General features: G+C 28.0%; 1 protein-coding gene across 1 annotated transcript; it reads right to left on the bottom strand.

Annotated features, from left to right (window-relative positions):
* Nucleotides 1–18,058: 18,058 nt before the first annotated feature.
* LOC136092475 (adrenocorticotropic hormone receptor-like) lies at nucleotides 18,059–19,264 on the bottom strand. The gene has a single exon (XM_065820762.1). The coding sequence runs from the start codon at nucleotides 19,185–19,187 to the stop codon at nucleotides 18,195–18,197; it is 993 nt and encodes a 330-aa protein (XP_065676834.1). The 5' UTR covers nucleotides 19,188–19,264; the 3' UTR covers nucleotides 18,059–18,194.
* Nucleotides 19,265–22,768: the final 3,504 nt, after the last annotated feature.

The following is a 22,768-nucleotide window of genomic DNA, read 5'->3' as shown; positions in this document are numbered from 1 at the left end:
ATCTCGAACTCTCAATATCTTAAACATTTTTCCCGGTCCCCTGAGAGTTTGAGATATTAAGAGTCAACTGTATTCTATTATTTCTAAGCATTTTTATTCTGTACGCCAACGTACTTTTAGAGAACCCAAATACACCTGCAGCTTATTTTACTTTCATTGTTTAATTGAAAACATTTTTTAATAGATTTTTTAAATTTTCTTTGTTTATAAATCTTTTACACTTCTTTTTATAATTGCGTACCATTTTTAAATTTTGTCTAATTGTATTTTGAAGATAAGTTTGTTTGAAGATAAGCGCTTGTCCTAAAGTGCCCCATGAAAAATGTCCAATGCTCCATCAACCCTGATCTCAGGAAGCATTCTAAAAAATTTTTGTAAAAATTTAATTTATTTACATTGTAGAACATACTCCTTTCACTCAAAATGTAAAAAAAATTATTAGGGATAGTAAGTTTGACTGTAAATCCTTACGCTTAAGAACTAAAATAGATTAGAAAAACTATCAAAAATAATAAAACGTTTGTAGAAAAACTCTGTAACCGCCTTCGTTAAAAAAAACTCTGTAACGCTTATGTGTGAAAATATTTTCAATCAACTTATAAATTCAACTTGGTTGATGAATTTGCACTTTTTGAATATTTCGCATTGTCCAAAAACAGCCTCCTTCTCCCCTATTTTTAATGATTAAAACATCGCTTGGAAACCACATACTGATATTATTGGTAAAAAAGCATTTGGCTCATGTATGAAGCCAGTTTTACAATCTGTAATCATCAGCAATTTCATAAAAAAAAACTTAAGCACTTTAAAATTATTTTTTAAGCACTTTAAAATTAATTTTTCATTATCAAAAGATAAACCTAGAACTGCAGAAACCGTGAACTGCAGAAACCGTGAAAAAATTTGAAACTTTTAATAAACTTCAGCTTTAACACTATAAAAACAAAGTAGTAGTATTTTTTTAACAAAAGAATTGAGCTAGATTATGGGTTCTAGAGGGTTAAAGTTTAGTCCTACCCTAAAAAAACATGTGGATAAGATGGACCAGAGACTCTTTTATAAATTACCACCAAAAAATGTTTTACGCATTTTTTTATTTTCGTCAAATGTCCAGTTTTGAAGCAATTCTGCCTTATTGTGTGCCGTAAGAAACACGCAATTTGTTTAATTTACGAATCAATTCCGTAATAGAATGGAGGGAGCAAAAAGCCGAAAATCGTTTAAAATTGTGATACAGTCTTTGTTGTATAATTATTCCGGCGGCAATTCAAAATGGTTCCTTTGCGTTGACAAAGGATTAATCTAAAGTTGATTGGGTAAGTTTTTAACAACTGTACCAACAGTTGCTTTCCTGTTTAGCTATAGATTTGTTATGTTTTTAAAGAACGTTTTTTCGGCATGGAGCCTATTATATATCTTCAGGATTTTGTTATGTGTTTTAGTATTTTTTCTGAATTTAAAAAGAAATTGCTATATTCTAAATATAGAGATATAAAATACCTTTTTGTAAATCCGACAAAAATACTATCAATTCTTATCTAGACAATAATTCAACTCTAATCTTGAAACTTATTATTAGTCGTTCAAAAAGCATAACACAAAAAAATAACAATAAATTTATTCTAAATGTTGTTTACGAATTTTTTTAACTTTGTAAACAATCTTTTATTTGCAATGCTTCAATTGCTTTGATGGTTTGAAACAACATCGTTGGATAATTTTATTAAAAAGTGTAATGTGATTGACTAACTTTAAGTTATGATAACTAAGTGGTGTTTAATAGAAAATTATGTTACTATCATTACTGTTCCTTTGAGAATTGATGTGTTTTAACTTCGTTCTTCCTCCAGTCTAATATATCTCATTGTTTATTCAAAACTATTTTCTAATGAAAATAAAACTCTCAATATATATTTGAGCTTAATTTGTTTAATGTTTCATGCATTTTATATACTTGGACCATATTTTTAACCATGTTTAAAGATCTCCGATTTGTGAAATCAAAAAACAGATATAGGGTAGAGATGAGCACCTTGGTAATATAAGCGTCCTAAAAGATTTCTACGATGTAAGCAGTGGAGTTAAAGTTGCTTTGTATTTTTTGAATCAACTTTATGTGGTGGTAACAGGAATTAGTATAATTAGCGTAAATTTATATGCAGTAATTAGCGGCTCTCATCGAATTACAACACTATTTAACGGGTGATGCGGAAGTTATCGGACAAATCCTAATTTCATTATTTGAGCATAATAATTAGTTTTTATAAAACGTTCTATAAAACATAAACTTTATTATTTGAAACACAATTACTTAAAATGAGGTTAAATGCAGCTGAACGAGAATCTTTTAGAAAGCGACTAAAAATGTTTTTTGTAAATAAACCTAATATTAAAAAAACAAACCGTAAATCATTTTGAAAAGGAAGAATTTGCTCGAAGTACAATATATGATAACCTAAAAAGACTTGAAACTGTTCAATCGTTTTCTGATAGAAAGCACCCTGGTCGTCCGACATCCTGGACTAGAGAAAAGAAAGCCGAATTAACGAGATTTGTCAACAATCGAAAAGGTGTCAGTCAGAGAAAAATAGGTATTAAATTCGATGTAAATCAATCGACAATTGGTCGTCAGTTAAAAAAAATGAATATTAAATATAAAAAAAGTGAAAAGACTCCAAAATACACTATAGAACAACAAATAAAGGCAAAGAAAAGAAGCAGGAAACTAGTTAACCAACTCTCTAATACAAAACCGCTTCTAGTCATCAATGACGAAAAATACTTTTGTTTTGCAGGCGACAACATGCCTGGAAATTCTGGATACTACACAAACAGCAAGAAGACATGCCCAAAAAGTGTTCGTATTATAGGAAAAGAGAAATTTCCAAAAAAATTAAAAAATGTGGATAGCCATATCTGACCGTGGTATGTCCGAGCCATTGATTTGCACTTCCAAGGCTGTAGCGATCAATTCATCAATCTATATTAATGAATGTTTAGAAAAACGACTTCTTTCATTTATTCACAAGTATCATGGAGACTTTAACTATTTATTTTGGCCAGATTTAGCAAGTTCTCATTATTCTAAAGGTTCTCTTAATTGGATGGACCAATATGTCTATTACGTTGATAAAGAATCCAATCCCCCAAATGTGCCTCAAGCACGACCAATTGAAAAGTTTTGGGGACATTTGGCACAGAAGGTTTACGAGGGATATTGGCAAGCTTCAACAGAGCAAGTTTTGATTGATCGCATTAAACTAAAACTACAAGAAATTGATTAAAACTTTTTACAGTCGCATATGAAAGGCGTCAGAGCAAAATTGAGATCAATTGCAGATGGTGGTGTTTTTTCATATAAAAAATAATATATTTTTATTAAAAGATAAATGCTTTATTTAAAAAAAATATAATAGTAGTTTGTTTTTTTATTTATAAATAAGTTATTGACGTTTTTATTTTGTCCGATAATTTCCGCATCACCCGTTAGTTTTTTGCGTTGTTAAAATATTATCATTGCGTTGTTATCAGTATTATTATTTTTGATGCTAAAATAATGAAGTCTAATTTTTAATACAGAAAAATATGTTATAGCTAGAAATCCATTTCATTTTTGTTTGAAAAACAATTCATAGAAACATTAAGTTTTTTCACTTTATTTAAAGATACCATTTTTTTGTAATATGATCATGCTCAAATTACCTAGCGTTTTTCATTGAAATTACCTATTGTAAAGTATATATGCAGTGGTTTTGATATATATATGCAGTGGTTTTGATCGCTTATATATATATGCAGTGGTTTTGATCGCTTTTTGAATAAAAACTAAGCAAAGTAAGAAATTTAAATATTTTAAAAATACTAAAAATCTTTCTGTAATTCAAATTCAAAAAATTTGTAATGTTATTGTTTAAAGGTTTGAGTTAATAAAATTAAAAATGTAACAATTTTTTTTATTTTTCTGCGTAAAATAATTTATTTTTTATTTTTCTGCGTAAAATAATTTTTTTTTTATTTTTCTGCGTAAAATAAAGTAGTATTGTTTCAATAAAAAGTGGCTCAAAATTTGATATTTTCAATGATGAGTTTTGTTAATAATGAATCATTATATTCCGAAAATTAGTTCTAATTGTTGGGTTGGTATTTTTTTACTTAAAATGCGTAATACAAGAATGATTAAGTTTTGACTTGACAAAATTGCTTATGTATAAAATTATGTTTTCTAGGTGTTAAGGTGCTTATAATACCCTAAGTATTATGAGCACCTTAAGCGAGAATCGGAATATTTTCAAGAATAATTATGCAGGATTCAAAATTTTTGCAAATAAACAATTTATAGGGTTCACTACTCATGATCCTCTTGGATATTTTGAGCACCTGAAATTTTTTTTAAAAAACACAGAGATTTTAAAAAGTAACAAAAGTGCTCGTATTACCCAGATTACTTAGTAATCTTTTTTGCATTTTCACTTAGGGTTTGACGGCCTGATGTATTTGCTCTAGTTGCGAACATTAATAAACACAATATATATATATATATATATATATATATATATATATATATATATATATATATATATATATATATATATATATATATATATATATATATGTATATATATATATATATATATATATATATATATATATGTATAAATTTAATTTACTATTGCTCTGTTCTTTTTGAACATTGAACACTCTATTTGTAGAATACACTAACATAATTTATAATTTATATATATATATATATATATATATATATATATATATATATATATATATATATATATATATATATGTAGATATATACCTGTACAACGAAAAAGAAAGTATAAACTTGTCACCAGGCACTGATTTTACATATAAAATACAAACTTTTTTATTTACAATGATCTTTTTATTAAATAAAGAATTAAATAGACAGAGGCTCAAAGAAGATGAAGATGACGATATGTTATCGCAATCTTTTTATTAAGCTTCCATATAAAGTTTTAAGAAAATATAATAATTATGGAAAACGTTAATAAGAACAGCGCAGATAAGCAACGCAAGTAAAAACAGAAAAAAACCTGAAAAACGAAAAAATAATTTCAGAGAAGTTTCTTAAACAAAAACGTTTATTAATTTAAAAAAAAAAGGAACTTAACTACATTGTCGTACCATTGATTTCTTTTTGGTAGGTAGTCGATATTTTTGGGCTTCGATGTAAAATTAACATATATAAACAGTTTTTCCAAAACTATTAAAATGTGTTACTTTTACTCCAAGATGATAGTTTACTAACTATTATCTTAGAGCAAATAGCTGTTATGTTATCTCCAAGATATGTTATCTTATGTTATGTTATCTTATGTTATGTTATCTTATGTTATGTTATCTTATGTTATGTTATCTTATGTTATGTTATCTTATGTTATGTTATCTTATGTTATGTTATCTTATGTTATGTTATCTTATGTTATGTTATCTTATGTTATGTTATCTTATGTTATGTTATCTTATGTTATGTTATCTTATGTTATGTTATCTTATGTTATGTTATCTTATGTTATGTTATCTCCGAGATAATACTTTTCATTTATATTTATTTCTTACTTGTTATTAAAGTTTGAAGGAGAGAGATTATTGTTAAATCAATGCATAAAAATCAAATGCTGATGATATTTTAAATACATTTATCATTTTCATACTTTTCCTAAATATTTTTTCTTGTTCATGCATATCTTTAAAAGTTATAATTTTCTTTCTAGTTTTGATGGTTGTGTACTTGTTCATGTATATCTTTACAAAGCTGATAAAGTGATGAACTAGCCCAAAATATATAAGTTTGAGACTTTATTAATATTTAGAGTTTATTAAGATATGGACAACACATTAAATCAACCATTTTGGTGATTTCAGACTGGATATATTTTATTTGAGGAAGTTAGGATATAATGCGTTGAACAGGAATTCATAAGAATTTTATACTTGTTTTTTAATCAATTTGTTTTTTAAGATAAGATCACGAAACTAAGGAGGAAAATTTTCTTCTCGTTTTTCAGCATTACAAAAATCATTTATAATAATTGAAAATAGAAATGGAATCCATATCGACCATTGCACTATAGTTTCTGAGACCCCACATTTTGACATAAGTTAATAACTTTTATTTAAACACAAAATAAGTTATGATTTTTATTTCTTACAATTTATATTCAATAAATATTTAATATATATCATTTCTAAACATTATTTATAATTAATCCTGCAAAAATTGTTTGGAGAAATATGGAAACTATTTTGTCTGGTGAGAAGTTTTTTGTCTTAGTTGCGTTGGTGCCGCACTAAGCAATGTTTCCATAATTGAGGTAGCAGTGAATAAATTAAGAGTATTCTCACCAGACAAAAAACTATGCGAATTATTTTAAAAGTAAATCGTTTAACTTTTAAAGTTATTGCAAAAACTTCTTACTATTGATAATGAGTTAAGTTATTTCTAAATATTTTAGATAATCTTATTTTTTCCTAATTTTTTTAGGTAATAGTAGGGGGGGTGCCTTACATACCTATGAAATTTTATTCAAAAATTAGTTGAATAATAGGGGGGGGGGGGGTGCCTTACATACCTATGAAATTTTATTCAAAAATTAGTTGACAAATGTGGACCCTCAAGTCGGCAAATTTTGATTTTTAGTTGACAGTCGGCAAAAGTAAGCCAACGAGGAACGTTTTTTTTTTTAAACTTTAGTCTAAAAAAAAATTTTTGTGTCTATTGTCTGCAAAACCTCTTTTATTCAACCCCTCCCCTTTAAAATCTCTTCGCCACGGTCCTGATAATATTAATATATTTAAGGTGGCACACAACTTAAAATTAGTAAGTTTTTTGAAAAAAATTAGTTTTAGGATTTTTTGGTATTTCGGTTCTATAATCATTCCTGCAATATTAAATAAAAAAGTTAGTCTTTAAAATTATATAAAGGTTGATCTAATGGCATTTAGTAGGTATAGTAAAAAAGTTTTTCTCTAACGACTTAGCAACCATCAAACATTTTTTTTTATGAATTCAAAACAGTAAAATACCGTAGTAATACGCAAACAGTAGTAATACGCAAACATGATTTTAATGTGTTAAATACAGACTCTTGATGTTTACACCTCGGATGAACTTTGATGTTCTTATATATTTATTTATTTTATTATTATATTTTTTTTTTTCTTATTTTTGCTTTTTATTTTTTTTTATTTTTTGACAATCTGCCTTTTTTAACATTCTGTATTTTTTGAAACTTTGAAACACATTTTCTCATTAACAGAACTTTGCTAAATTATGCAATGTTTAGGGCTTGTTTAATACAATAAAATACTTATTTTGACTTTCATGTTTTTTATGAAATTCTATAAAAAATTAAATATCGTTGTTTAAAGTGCAGGAATTATTGATACTTTATATAAATATAAAGTGATTTTGTTAAAAGCGCAGTATTATTTGCAAGAATTTGAATTACAAAAAATCCCACGGTCAAAGTAAAATGAAATATGCTCAGGAGTATGCTTATGTTTAAAATTTTAGCTTAAGTTATAAAGACAAAATCAAGTTATTAGGTTTTGAAGTTTTACAATTAACACAGGTTTTACAACACATTTTTAGCCAATGAACTTTTTTTCAAGAAAAAAAAAGCTTATTTTTATTTTATTTTTTATTTCATCCCAATACAAATTTCTTCTCCTCAAAAAATATTACTAAAATTTTAAATAAAAAAAACAAACTTGCATTCAGTTGTGTGCCACCTTGAATGATTTTTTTTAGATTACATGACAAATAATTAATCGAAAGCGAAACCAATTAATTATACAAAAATGTATAGTGTTTTGGAAAAAAAAAACTTTAAGTAAAGAAAGCATCCGTTTATCATCCTACTTATTTAATTTTTAATTTTTCTTTTCTTCTGTCAGCAAGCTGCTCTGTACTTATTGTTAACTTAAAACAGTTTAAAAATAACTAATAATGCTAATAATAATGATCGATTAATTACTTGAACTAATAATTATTTTTAAAATTTTTTTTTAAATATGTCTTTCATTTTTAATTTTTTATTAAAAATATTTTCTCTAAGCCATCTTTGTACATTTTAAGGTTTTTATTGTGTTTTTGTTTTTTTGCTTTTTTTTTTTATCCATTTTGCACAAGTATTTTTCAAACATTTTTCAACGGTATTTAGGAAACATTATATCCGATAAAATAACTATTTACAATGTAAAAATACGAATAAAAATAACAAGGTACAAAGTGTGGGTTAAGAAGATTGTTTTTGTTCTTTGGAATATCAATGTCGCATTGGTTTAAATCGCGTTCTTTGCGCGCGTAGTTAATTCACCGATTTTATGGTTCTTTTTAAATTTGTTTTGATGAATTTTAAACTTTTTAAATAATCTGTCTTTTGATTTCACAAACATTATTTACAAATAGTTTTTTAATTTTATAAACATTATTCATAATAATGTTTATGAAATCAAAACGTACTTTAAGCATAAAAATACCGCTTTTAGCATCTTTTTTAGTACAAACAAGAGTTTCAAATCTAAATCAGATAATAATACTCACTGCTCTCTTTGTATTTACAGGACTATTGATTCGTAATAATTTTGGAATAAGTTTATGTTTTTCATGTTTTTGTAGAAACACGTACTAGTTTTTAAATTTTGCTACCGGCTTCTTCAATAGTTGTAACTGTTCAGTTTGTTTGTAAATACCAGCTCCATAAATAGCAGGTATGAACGACTTAAGTGTTGACATCGTGCATAAGAGTGTATGTTAAGTTAACAAGAAAATAAACAAAACCTTAAATCATGAACCAAAGGCTTTAAACCCAATATTTAAAGATTACGTTCACAGGGCTTATTCTTTATTCAGTGATTTACATTTACAAGATGAGATAAATTTCCTAATTCAGACATTTAATGAAAATGAGTGCGACATATACCAAGATAAAAAACTGTAAAATTCAATCAGATTCTGTTAACCTTTTACAGTATTGTTACCGTGGATACCATCGCTATACCCAACATTAAGGAAAATATTTTGGAATGTTGGCTATAGAGTAGTTTTCAAAACAAATCCTATATTAAGAACTTTGTTAACATCTAAAAACAAAACTAATGTGCCACAAAATCGTCAACCCAGAACTTATTTAATTGAATGCAAATGCTCCAAGAGATACTCAGCAACATCTAAAAATTTTAAATAAGGTAAAACATAACCAGTTTGCTATAGCCACCCATAAAAAGTTTTAAACACCTAAAATAAAAACAAATTTTTTTTTTCAATTTTAGGTGTTTCATTCCTCTTTTCTATCATTTTGAAACATGCCTTTATCTAACTTTCTAACATTTGAAACATGCCATTTTCTAACTATTAACCGTGATTTTAACTTCTTTTTTATTCGTGTGATAAAAATATCATATATAATCAATTAGCATGGGAATGTTGTTAACACATTTAAAAAAAATCGCATGTGTCCGATACCACCCGATCATACCTCATTCACACATACTTGTTATAAAACCTAAAAATTAAAATACTAAACAAACTTTTCTTTAATAAACGTTGTAAATGAAAATGTGTTTATAATAAAAAAAAAAAAAAGTTATTAGTTTACATAAAGTTTAGGTATAAAAATATATGAATCAAATATGATGATACGTCGCTCTTCTGGTGTTTGGAAACAATATCTTGCACTCCCAATCGCTCAACTATCACAGTATGCCAATTGGTTTGGCATACTATGATCGCTGTTTTGCATATGCCATATTTCTACATAAATAATGTTTTTATAGTACTTAAAGTTACATAGCTTCTTTAGTTTAAGCTGTAGATCAAGTGTCCGGAGTCACTCGCCGTCCGAGGCTACCTGACTTTCCCCTAAATTTACGAGCTGATGATGCTGGTAACCAATATCCAGCAAAAATATCTAATAATAAATTATTATTTGTATTAGGAGAATACGTATTATTTAATATTTGTATTATTCGTCTTAAGTTCGTATTCGTATTAATATGTATTAAGTTCACAAATTTAAAAATCTATCGACTAAAATGTGTCAAATGCCGACTAGTCGACTATATGTTGTAAACAGACTTCTTTGGGGGAGGAATTGTCACACTACCAAGACACCTCTTACAATCACCTCTGCATCTATAAGTCATTTGTTTCGTTTTCTTTATTTAGTTAATTTAACTTATTAGGGTACAAATGGTATATTTTTTGTAGTAGCTTTTTTTAAATGTAATCTTTTTTAGTTATTTGAAAATTTTTGTTTCCTTGTTGGAAGAATCTTTAACTTTAGCAGAAACTGTTATTTCATTCTAAATATTCTTATACATCTGTTGTAATATTAGTTGCATAATTGTATATAACAGTAGTTGCTTAGATTAGGTGCAAAAATGCTGTTTAAAATTGAGTAATTTTTTTGTATGATGTTATTTAAAGTCAATTTAACTAATTAATAATCCCTAAAATTAATAAAACGTACTCTTTTGAAATAAAATTTTGTACATCAAAATTGGCAGAGGCCAGAATTGTAGACAATAATAGTTAGAAAACCCTGGGTCCGCAAACTGTTTCAATTGTATTAAACAAAAACAAATTATTTGTTTGTTTTAAACGATTCCTTTGCCTTTGCAGATTCATTTTTACATATTGAATATTGAACTAAGTTAGGCAGATTTTTTGTTTTTGTAGATAATCTATACAGTTTTGATTTATTCAATGTTCACTCTTATATCATTTTTTTCTTACGGTTTGCGCTACGGCTTTTACGTGCATTCAAACGAGAATTCTTACAAAACTAAATTTTCCCAAAGCCTTCAACATTTCATCCAACACACCAGAAAGACCAGTTGACCTGGCAAACCAAGCCAACTAATTTCAATTCACAACAGGTTAGGTAAGGAAAAAGATAATGGATTAGCTCTGCTAATCCAGTATCTTTTTCCCTTCAAACATTTTGCACGAGTTGTGCTTACGCCACAAAATAAGTTATCGTATCTTCTTGGACCTAGTTAATTAAATACGTAAATAATGCGGAATTAAATTTATATGCTGCTTGTTTCAATTTGTTTATTTATAAATCTAATACTTCAACTAATATAGTTGTTTTTAAAAGTTTCAAACATGCTTATGTATCATAGCAGCATCTATGTAGCATATATAAGAATAATAATATATTATTAAAGTTAATCGTTTATTTGAAAAGTGATACAACATTAGTTTTAAAATGCGACATATACAGTATTGGAAAAAACATTTGCAACCAACATTGAGCAATGCTAAAAAGTGTTCCTAATTTTACATGTCTTAAAAACGAAACGAACTATACTACCACAGCAAACAGTTCAGGAGTCTGGAGTCATAGCATGCCATGACATGAGCAATCAGCTGACAGGTGACAGCACACAGGCAGAATTTTGTTGACAAGGTTCCAGAAGTTTCCAGAAGCATGCAGAAGCTTCCAGAAGTTTCCATAAAAAGCATCTGGAAGCATCCAGTAGCATCCAGAAATATCCAGAAACATTCAGAAGCATCCAGACGCATCCAGAAGCTTCCAGAAGCATCGAAAAGAAACATCTAAAATCTTCCAGAACAGGTTCACACAGCTTCATTTTACTATATAAGAGACATGTAAATCGACATGTAATTCAGTCAGTATATGGAAGTCAATTAGTCAGTATTATCAAGACAGTTTATCAAAGTGAGTTTTATCAAAGTGTTTTATCGAAGAACATCAATACAAGAAGTGAAATACAAGAAGTGTTTCATTACATCAGTACAGTCCACATCCAACCAAGACGTTGTGTTCCACAGAGCATTATTGTATCATCACAAGGTAAATGTAACACAGTGAGCCTTGAGAAGCGTGATTATTTATTTTTATTATTTTTATGACTTCAAGTGCAAAAATGGCTCCCGACATTCTTGGATTGGAACTAAGAAAGAAAATTATTGGCGATTACGTAAGTGGAATGTCACAAAAAAGCATTTGTGATAAATATCGCGTGAAAAAATGGACCGTATCAAGACTATGTTCCAAATATCGTTCTACGGGGAAGTTGGCAGCAGATAACAAAGGTGGAAGACCGCGTTCCACCACTTCTAGATAGGATTCTATGATCGTCAGATCCGACAAGAAGGATCCCTGGATATCATCAGTCGAGATACAAATGCAATTAGAGCTGCCTGTATCGGACCGAACAATCAGACGACGTGCTGTTGAAGCCGGATTGTTTTCTCGACGCACAGCAAAGAAACCGCTGATTTTACTAAAAAACCAGAATAAAAGACTCCTATTTGCTACATCACATATTGACTGGAATGTGCAGAAATGGCGAACTGTCCTGTTCAGTGATGAATCGAAGTTCAACATCATTGTGAGCGATGGCATTTGCCGTGTACGTCGACCGGCCGGAAAACGCCTCGATTTACGTTACTGTCATAAGACCTTGAAGCATGGTGGAGGCAATGTAATGGTTTGGGGGTGTTTTTCTGCTAACGGTCTAGGTCTAATACATCGAAACGATGGAATAATGGACCGTTTCATGTATAAAAATATCCTGAAAGATGTTATGTTACCTCATGCTGAATGGAATATGCCAATAAAATGGGATTTTTCAGCAAGACAACGATTCGAAACACACTGCAAAAGTAGTCAAGCAGTGGTTTCAAAACAACCACCTATCGGTGATGGATTGGCCGCCTCAATCTCCGGATCTCAACCCTATCGAGAACCTGTGGGATATCTTCAACCACAGAATTAATCGTGAAGGTGTTCGTAATAAGGATCAACTGTTTGAACAAATCCAAAAGGCCGGGGCAGCGATTCCACAAAGTTTCATTGATCACCTTATCGAATCTATGCCTCGAAGATGCAAGGCTGTGATCGACAACAAAGGATTCGCCACGAAATATTGATAGCGAAATACAGCTTGGTCAACATTTTGTCGAGTCGCACTTGTTTTGTCTAGAAGGAAATCAACTTTTTTTAATACTTTTGATTAATTTATTAATTTTCGCGTACAAATAATAAACTTTGTGATGAATAAAAGTTGAAGAACTTTGTCTCCAAACAGTTACATAGTTATTTCTATAAATTGAAAAAATGCAGCACTTTTATATAAAGAAACTAAATTAGCATTATTTGGTTGCACTCGTTTTGTCCGATACTGTATATATATATATATATATATATATATATATATATATATATATATATATATATATATATATATATATATATATATATATATATATATATCTATATATATATATATATATATATATAATCAGAAAAAACTAAACTATATATATTTATATATATATATATATATATATATATATATATATATATATATATATATATATATATATATATATATATATATATAATCAGAAAAAACTAAACTTCTCATGAAGTCTGTTTGCAGACTTTATCAGATGCCTGTTTGACAACAATGAACTTTTCATATCGATTTTTGAATTCATTGACGCTTCTTAAATTAATAACTTGCTTAGGTAACTTATTACATGTGAGAACAACCATGTTTGTAAATTTTTCAATCTCATTTGGTTTCTTGTGAATTGACAGTCTTAATTTAGAGCCTCTAACATTAATTGAAGATCCTTGTGCTAATAGAGAATGTGGTTAGGCATTGATATGCTTTAAAATATTGAATCAAATTCCTTCTTTCCCTTTTTTTTTCTAGAGTTTGTATATTGAGATAAGTTAAACAGGCTTTGCAATCTAAATTTTGTAATCTAAATTTTGTATTGCTGGTACAAGTTTAGTTGCTCTTTTCTAGACGACTTTTAGAGTCTTTATGTCTTTTTTAAAAAAAGATCCTAAACAGATGCGCAGTATTCCAAATGAGATCGAACAAAGGAAGTAAACAGTCTAACAAAAATAGTTTTTGTCTAAGATTTGAATTTTCGCTTAAGCATGGCTAAGACTATATTTGATTTTTTTATTGCATGTCTGATCTAAACTCCATTTTAAATTGTTTGTGGCTTACTCTGTCAAAAGCTTTGGAAAATTCCAGTAAAACTAGGACAGCCATAAAATTATGGTTTTGTGTCTCTGTAGTTATACACCTCTAAGAGATTTGTGGCGCAGGATTTACCACTGATCAATATTGGTAAATAAAAAGTAGTTTGATTTTAGTAGGATGCTCAACCATGTATTCTCTCAATAATCTCTCCATAATTTTACTAGCAATTGATGTCAAATAGATTGGAAGGTAATATATTAGTTCGAGTTTACATCCTTTTTTGAAGATGGATGAGATATTAGCATCTTTCTATACATGGGAAACAATACCGGTTTAAAAGATTTGATAAATATATATAATTGTGGAAAACTCTGGTTCTTATAACATTTTGAAAAAACAAAAGGGTGCAACTGGTCTACTTCAGGCGGTTTCTATTTGTCTAAACTCCACAGTATAGTGGCTTCTCGAGTGTTACTAAATAGAGTTTTACAGTCAATATAAGATATATTTTGAGTTTTGGTTGGAACTTTGGCATTAATGTTCTATATTAATGCCAACCTGTCTGAGTAAAGGCTTTGTAAAACTGTTGGTTTAAAGAATGAGTGATATCTTGTTTTGTCTGTTACTTGTTTCCTGTCAGTATAAAATACTGCCTTGATACCAATTTTTTTTTTTTTTGATGATGTAAGAGTACAAAATTTTATTTTTATTATTAATCATATTTACTAATTTTTCCACTAATTTTCATTGTTTGTTGAACTCAGTTTAAAGCTTACATTTATTTAATTAAGATTCTGCAATCATTTTTTTTTTGAAAAGACACAGTTAATATCTCGAAGCTTTTTTGATATACTTATTTACCCATCTGAGTGCTGCTTTGGATAAGTCGAAGTTAAAGAGCGATTTCATGCGCACAAGCTTTACAACTAGTCTATTATAAAAGTTAATTAAAGTATAATTAAAGTAAGTTAATAAAAGTATTATAAAATTGGTTAGCGTTTTTAGCATAGAAATTTGCTTGCCAATTAAAACCATTAAGTGATTCACTTCATTATTTCAGTCAAAGTTCTTCAATATATAAATACAGAGCTTCAAAATCACCACGTTTGTAACCTCTTAATTTTCTTTAATTGTTTTGTGAACAGGCAGGTTCCTTTACTCGATATTATCATAATGGTGTTTTGTAAAACTGATTTAGCTTAGTGGAACCAATATGGGAGCCAATTTCTATTGAATATACACAATCGGGATCATCAATTAAAGTTATACCAAAAATCTTTGAAAGTTGTTTTGTTAACTACTTGTAATAAGTAACAATCGTTAATAGTTTCTAAAAACTCTTGAAACTTGTCCATGAAACACATCTCCTTTATCATGCCTAAAGATATCTGGGTAGTTTAGATCACCCATAATTAATAGTCTGGTTAAATTTTTTCCATCAACTAATCAACTAATCTAGCTTCTCTAATTGAGTCATTAAACATTTTTTTTAGGTCATATAAAGCTTTAGGGTATCTGTATAAACAACCAACTAGTATACCATCGGAACCAATACTGACCTTGCACCAAGTTCGCTCACTATCTAAGTAGAAAGAATAGTTCTCGTGAGATATAAAATCATTAGACACTACTCTTTCACCACTAAGAGAGTTTTTCTATTATTGAAATAAAATATATAATTTTCTATATTGCATTCAGAGGTACTGTTAAACCAAGTCTCAGTTGTGTGCGGAAAAACGTTAAGAGGTATAAGTTGTTCAACCCTTATGATGAACTCATTCCATTAATTATGCATATAGATTTATTATGCATATAATTTTATTATGCATATTTATTACGTCTATTATTTATTACGCATATAGATTTATTATGCATATTTATAATGCATATAGATTATTATACATATTTATTATCCATTTATTATGCATATTTATTACGCAAATAGATATTGCATTAAAATAAAAACACTTTAAGGATGACACAAAACTTTACTTCTTCACTTTTCTTCTTTTTTTTAAACAACTTTTAAAACTGGAATTTTTATGCATGTATTTGAAGATACTAGCTTCCTTTTTGACCTCATTCCACCTGAATGTGCTGAAGCTAATGCTCCAAAAACCTTTCTTTCCGTACTTTGCTCCCCATTTAATCCTTCTACTTGACCCTTCTACTTCATTTGGAAGGTCGTATTTCTATTTTTTTCTTTCAATTCTAAGTTTGATTTCAATTAATCTTTCATTTTCAGTTCGGTCTGGTATTATGTATATATTTTTTATAGGTTCAAATAATTTCAATTCTTTATCATCAAGGACGGCTGTTTGTTGTGAGGCATGATCCTTGAGTTCTAGGAGTATTAGCGGGGGAGAAGGAATTTTATCGACTTGACTTTGGAATTTATTTAAATATTGTTTAAAATATATTTAGGTATTGTTGTGACTTTATTTTCTAGGTTTATACCATTACTGTTAATCATGGTCTTTTTTTTTAACCTTACTTGTTTCTTATAATCTTCTTTTTTAACTTAGGTGCATTTAGAATATGGTCAACTATTTGGGTTTCTGAATCACTTTCCACTGCATATTTTGATATTCCATTGATTAAAACATTGTTTTTAACTCTGTTTTAATCAGAGGAGTAACAGAAAGTCTCCTTTTTTTTCTTTTTGAATAATAGCAATTAGTGCTGCATTATTCTCTTTGGGGTCGTTTACAGGTTTTAAGAAACTTGACCAGATATTAGTTTTATATTGTTTTCTAATATCATTTAGCGTAAATATGTGTTTTTAAAAAAAAAAAAAAATGTGCCAAAAAGGGTAAGTCGGACATATTCTTTTTAAAAACCTTTTACTACCACTAATATAAGATCTAAAAAAACTATTTGGGAGTTTTGGGGTTGATATCGCTCATTACCGTTAACTAGAACCCAATTAACGGTAATGAGCGATATCAACAGCAATAAAGTTATTTTTTTGTAATGTTCATTAATCAACTTTAGATTAGTTCTGATCTATCCTGTTGCTTATTAACTAAATATATTTGTCAAAATACAACATCACATCGAGTTTCATACAAGATTTATAGTTACCGATAAAACTGCCATTGACCTATCGTAACAGATCAAATTATTTACCTATGATGTTAATTTCACCTATGATGTTAATTTCACCTATGATGTTAATTTCACCTATGATGTTAATTTCACCTATGATGTTAATTTCACCTATGATGTGAAAAAACCTAAAATAACGAATTTATTTAAAATCTTAATCGCGGACAAGAAATCGCGATTTCTAAAAAATTAAAAGCAAACAAAAAAACAACAACTTTCGGCTTGGATTTTTCAGCTCAGAAGCTCAGAAATTATTTTCACATTATGTTAAGGTATATACTCTGCGCAAATACAAAACTTGTCGATATTATTTTTTTATTAAAAGGAAATCTGAAAAATAAATATAATTATTTCTATACAAAAATAAACATTTTACTGCTGCCATAATTTAAAGACAAGATCGTTAATTGGAATTAAGCATTGGCCAACAAAGTATCTCACAGACTTTTTATATCTTAAAATTACTTTAGCTACACGGAGCGACCCAAAAACGTTTTTTAAATAGATAGCTTGCGGTTAATAAGCATAAAAAAAAACTTATGCTTATTAACCGCAAGCTATCTATTTAAAAAGATATACGTGTAATGTATTACACGTATATCTTTTCAAATAGTATTACTGTATATCAAAGTTTTTCAGCTCAAGAATATTTTCAGACTCAGAAATTAGTTATATAAATACAAAAAAGTCATTTTAATAATCTGTGATAAACTAATAAAGATATGCATCTATAAATAAAACTTATATCTAGGCAATAAATTGTGAAGCTTGTGTTACTTACATAAAATTCTTCTCTTATCGAATTCTATAAGCATCATTTTTTTAAATTTTCTCGCAATCGTATTTAAAATTAATTTTTTTTTACTACTATTTATAAAACAATTATTTTTTATCTTACTTTTAACTGTCTATTTAACCAAAAATGTTTCAGTTGTATTCAAAAAACGTTTTTTTATACTTGTAAGATTATATTTAATTAAAAATACTTAAATATTATCATATTTAACTAAATTTTTTACATAAAGCAGTAAGTGTTATTCGCAAATGCAATTAAGTTATTAAATTTTTTAAATTTTTATATCATATTCAAGTACTTGTTCTTTCCAATGACTAGCGTATTTTATAGCCTTGTTCTCTTTTGCGAAAATCTTATAGAAAAAATTAATTACGCATTTTGCAAATTTTTTTACTTCTGGGTTTCTGTAGGAGTAAACCATAGGGTTTAGACATCCATTTATGCACGTTATCCATAAACTGATAACTCCCAGTTTTGAAACTATACAAACTTTAAACTGTAAGTTATACAAAATTTCTATAATCACTACTGGAGACCATACTAAATACATAAGCCCTATAATAATAAAAATCGTCTTTGCTAGTTTCATTTCTTTTCTTTGCCTGCTTAGATTAACGTTGTTTTCAGTTATTTTCATGAGTTTTTTGAGAAAATATTGTGAAGCACTTTTCATTTTATAATAAAACCCAGGTAATAACAACAAAGGAACTACAATATGAAAGCCAAGTAGAATATAGTAAAGAGTTGGATTCACGTTCCAAATATATTCGTTTTTATGTGCCGGTTGCATAGTAACGGCTGTAACTAAGCAACAGATAAAAGAATAAAGCCAAATGAAAATCACAATGACCATATATATTCTTTTTGTAAAAAAAACTTTCCAACTTGATTTACCCGCAATCATAACATAACGTTCAATCGTTATAGCTGTTACTGTAACAAACGGGCAAACAAGTGAAAAAATCCATATTAAATTAAGGGTTTTTGTTCCCAGGCTACCAATAGGCCATGATGGATAAAAGTATAAATAGACAATTTCAAGGTTAGGCAAAATAGCGGCTATAATTATATCTGTAATAGCTAAACTTACAACTAAAATATTTGATTTAAAGTGAAGTTTTTTATTAAAGTAAACAGCAAAACAAAAGAAAGCATTTTCAATAACTGCTACTAAAGAAGTTGAGCCAAGAAGAAAAAGCAATATTACTTTGTATGTCTCTTCAAATATGCAAATAGCTTCATTTTTATTTTCTGTTTGATTCATCTCCAACCAAAAATCGAAAATAAAAATATTGAATTAATTATAAATGGATGATAACGATTATTTTTAACAACAAAAACATATTGCGCTCTCTATCACAATTTTTGCATTATAATTTAAATTTTTGACCAATTTTTTATAATTAAACAAAGTAAAACATTGTTAATTATTGGATGTTCCTCGTTGTTTTAAAAAGCTATGAATAATTATTGGCTAAAATTCCGGAAACATTAGTTGTTTTAAAAGCTTCCATTGTTTCAATTGTTTTTATATACGAGTGTTTATTGATAACTATTATACGTCAAGAACTTTTTTAAATTTTTAAAATTAATACTCCATTCTAACTTTCTAAATAAACTAACTTTTTAAACACTAAAAGTTTTTAAAACTTTAACTATATATATATATATATATATATATATATATATATATATATATATATATATATATATATATATATATATATATATATATATATATATATATATATATATAGACAAGACAAAGAAGACTTCAAAGGCGCCATTTTCATTAAATACTTAAATCTTTACTGACAATATAAAAAAAATATTTATAAGAATAATTATATAAAAATTTATATTATTATTTTAAGTAAGAATAATTATATAATAATTTATAATAAAAACAATAAAAACTCAAAAAAGTTTTATTTAAATTTTTAAAAATTTGTTTAGTGTATTTCAGTGCAAAACTTTTAAAATGTTTTTATAAATAAGAAACAAAGCATGCATCCACAACCAATCATTGAATTAGTTTAGAAGTATTGTTTTTGAAAAGTAGGGGAGAGGGGAGCAGCTTTGAAAGGGGGCAGCTTTAAAAAATGCATTTTGAAGCGTTTTTGTATTTAAGCCTAATAAAACTAGATATTTGTGAAGATAATATTTACCCTAGCAGCTGTCGCCTGTTTTTCCTTGAATTTTGCTTAAAATGGACAAAATATTTGATTGATTCGTTTTTGAGGACAAATCGTAAACATTTTGATGTAAAGTTGTAAAATTTTCTTGACCACGTTTCTTACTTGTGAGATGTTTAATGTTTTTTATAAGATAGAATAATTCATAACGTTTACAATCAAGCAGAAAATATCAACAACTCAGATATTTTGTTTGAAAAAATCATCGTTTATTATTTAAAATGCTGTTGTGGCAGTTTTGAATAAAACAAATTGGGCACCTTTGGATCGTTTAAACTTCTCGCACTGTATTACTTGATTATAACGGCCTGAATTTTGATTGTCTAATATTAAAAATGGTTCGAAATTATAAAATAAAAAAAAAGTTACAGAAGTCGTAGAGGAAGATATTATTAATGCTGTTCTCCAAGTTGTAAATGGATTAATGAGGCCAAGAGAAGCTGCTAAAACTTATAATATAAAACGTAATACTTTACATTACAGAATAAATAAGTATAAAAATTTATATAAGATCAAGCTTGGTTTGACAACTAAATATACTGTTGCACAAGTATTTAACAAAGATGAGGAAATAATGTTAAGAGGCTACTTTATAAAAAGCTCTAAAATAAATTATGGCTTAACATATAAACAAGAAAGAGAATTGAATGTCATTAATGAAATGTCATTATGCTATAAAACTTTGCAAATATCCAAGTAAATGGATGGAAAATAAACAAGCTGGTATCGAGTGGTTGAAGAGTTTCATGAAACGTCACTAAAAACTTTCATTAGAAAACTTGAAAATACAAGTTTGTCTCGTTCAACAAGTTTCCATCAGCACAATGTAAATCAGTTCATTGATAACTATAAAACCGTTTTAAAGAAATATAATTTCATTCCTGATAGAATTTATAATATCAACGAAACCAGCATTATGACAGTAGTACAAGCACCCCATGTTAAAGCATCATGTCGAACAAAACAAGTAGTACAGTGTGTGTCTGCTGAATGTGGACAACTAATTACTATGTGTGGTATAGAAAATGCCAAAGAAAATTTCATTCCACCTGTCTTCATATTTTCAAGAGCACGGTTTCATGACACCATGTTAAAAGGAGGACCACCTGGTTGTATTGGTTAACAGTCCAACAAGTGGCTGGATTACAGGGCCATTGTTTTTAAAGGTTCTAGAACATATAAAAAAACAACTCAGATGTTCGAAAGAGGATCCTGTTTTACTCGTAATGGATAATGATGAAAGCCATTGTACATTAAATGCAATTAATCATTGATGTAAAAACGGAATGGTATTTTTAACATTTCCTTCTCACTGCACTCGTAGAATGCAACCTTTGGATGCGGCAGTTAATGGTCCTTTCAAGTAAAAACTGTCTATCTCTCAGAATGATTGGCTTGTATGCAATCCAGGAAAAACAATAATAATACATGATTTATTTGGCATAGTGACACCAGCATATACTACAACATATATTGCCAGGAATATTGTTGCTGGTTTTTCCACATCTGGAATATGTTCTTTTTCACAACTTGTTTTTTGCAATGACAACTTTTAAAGTGCTGAAATAACTAATCGCCCTCTGATAGAAACATTTAGTATAGCTACCTTTGATAATTCACATCAAATTCCTATTACACCTGAAGGCATAGTTATGCAGAAATAGTTATGATTGATTATAAGGATGATGAGCAAAAAATTACAAGCAATGCCTTACAATCACAGCACACAATAACACAATCAGTAAGACCATATCCAAAAAATTTACCTTGTAAAAAAACTAATAAAGGCAGAAAAAGTGGGAAATCTGAGATTCTTACTGACACCCCAGAAAGAGAAGAAATAAAAAAATCTTATCGTTTACGCAAGTCTTTTAACATCATTAGGAATTGAAAAAAAAAAAAATTAGATCCTCAAAAGCCAAGTTAAAACAAAAATTTTTTGAAAGTTTAGATTTTGTTACTCGTAAAAATTATTTTAAAAATTATTTGAGGTTTATTATATATATATATATATATATATATATATATATATATATATAATATATATATATATATATATATATATATATATATATATATATATAATAAACCTCAAATAATTCTTAAAAGAATTTTTACAAGACCAAAGACCAAAAATATTAATTTAGATGCGAAAAGTGAATCAGTTGCACCAGCGCAAGCGTTTGTTTCGCTAAAAGATCACAAACCAAATTTTCAAAATAAACTCCCTTGTAGGCTACTAGTACCCTCAAAAAGTAAACTATGGCACGTTAGTAAAATAAAACTAGACAAATTTAATAACTCTATCCGGAAAAAATTAGGTTTACATCAGTGGAAAAATACCACTGATGTTATAGATTGGTTTTCTAAAATTAACAATAAAATGAATGCACATTTATACAATTTGATATTATTGATTTTTACCCCTCAATTACAACAGAAATTTTAGATAAAACAATAGAATTTGGAAAATCCCATTTAGAAATTACTGAGGACACTATCCGTATAATTAAGCACTGCAGAAAAAATTTACTCTATTTTGATAAGGAAATGTAAAAGAAAAAAACCACGCACAAATGCTTTGATGTAAAAATGGGAAGTTACGACGGAGCAGAAATTTGCGAATTTGTAGGTTTATATACTTTAAATA

This window comes from Hydra vulgaris, chromosome 15 (assembly GCF_038396675.1).
Source record: "Hydra vulgaris chromosome 15, alternate assembly HydraT2T_AEP".
Taxonomy (NCBI): domain Eukaryota; kingdom Metazoa; phylum Cnidaria; class Hydrozoa; order Anthoathecata; family Hydridae; genus Hydra; species Hydra vulgaris.
Note: the sequence above shows the minus strand (reverse complement) of the source record. Positions and strands in the feature narration are given on the sequence as shown.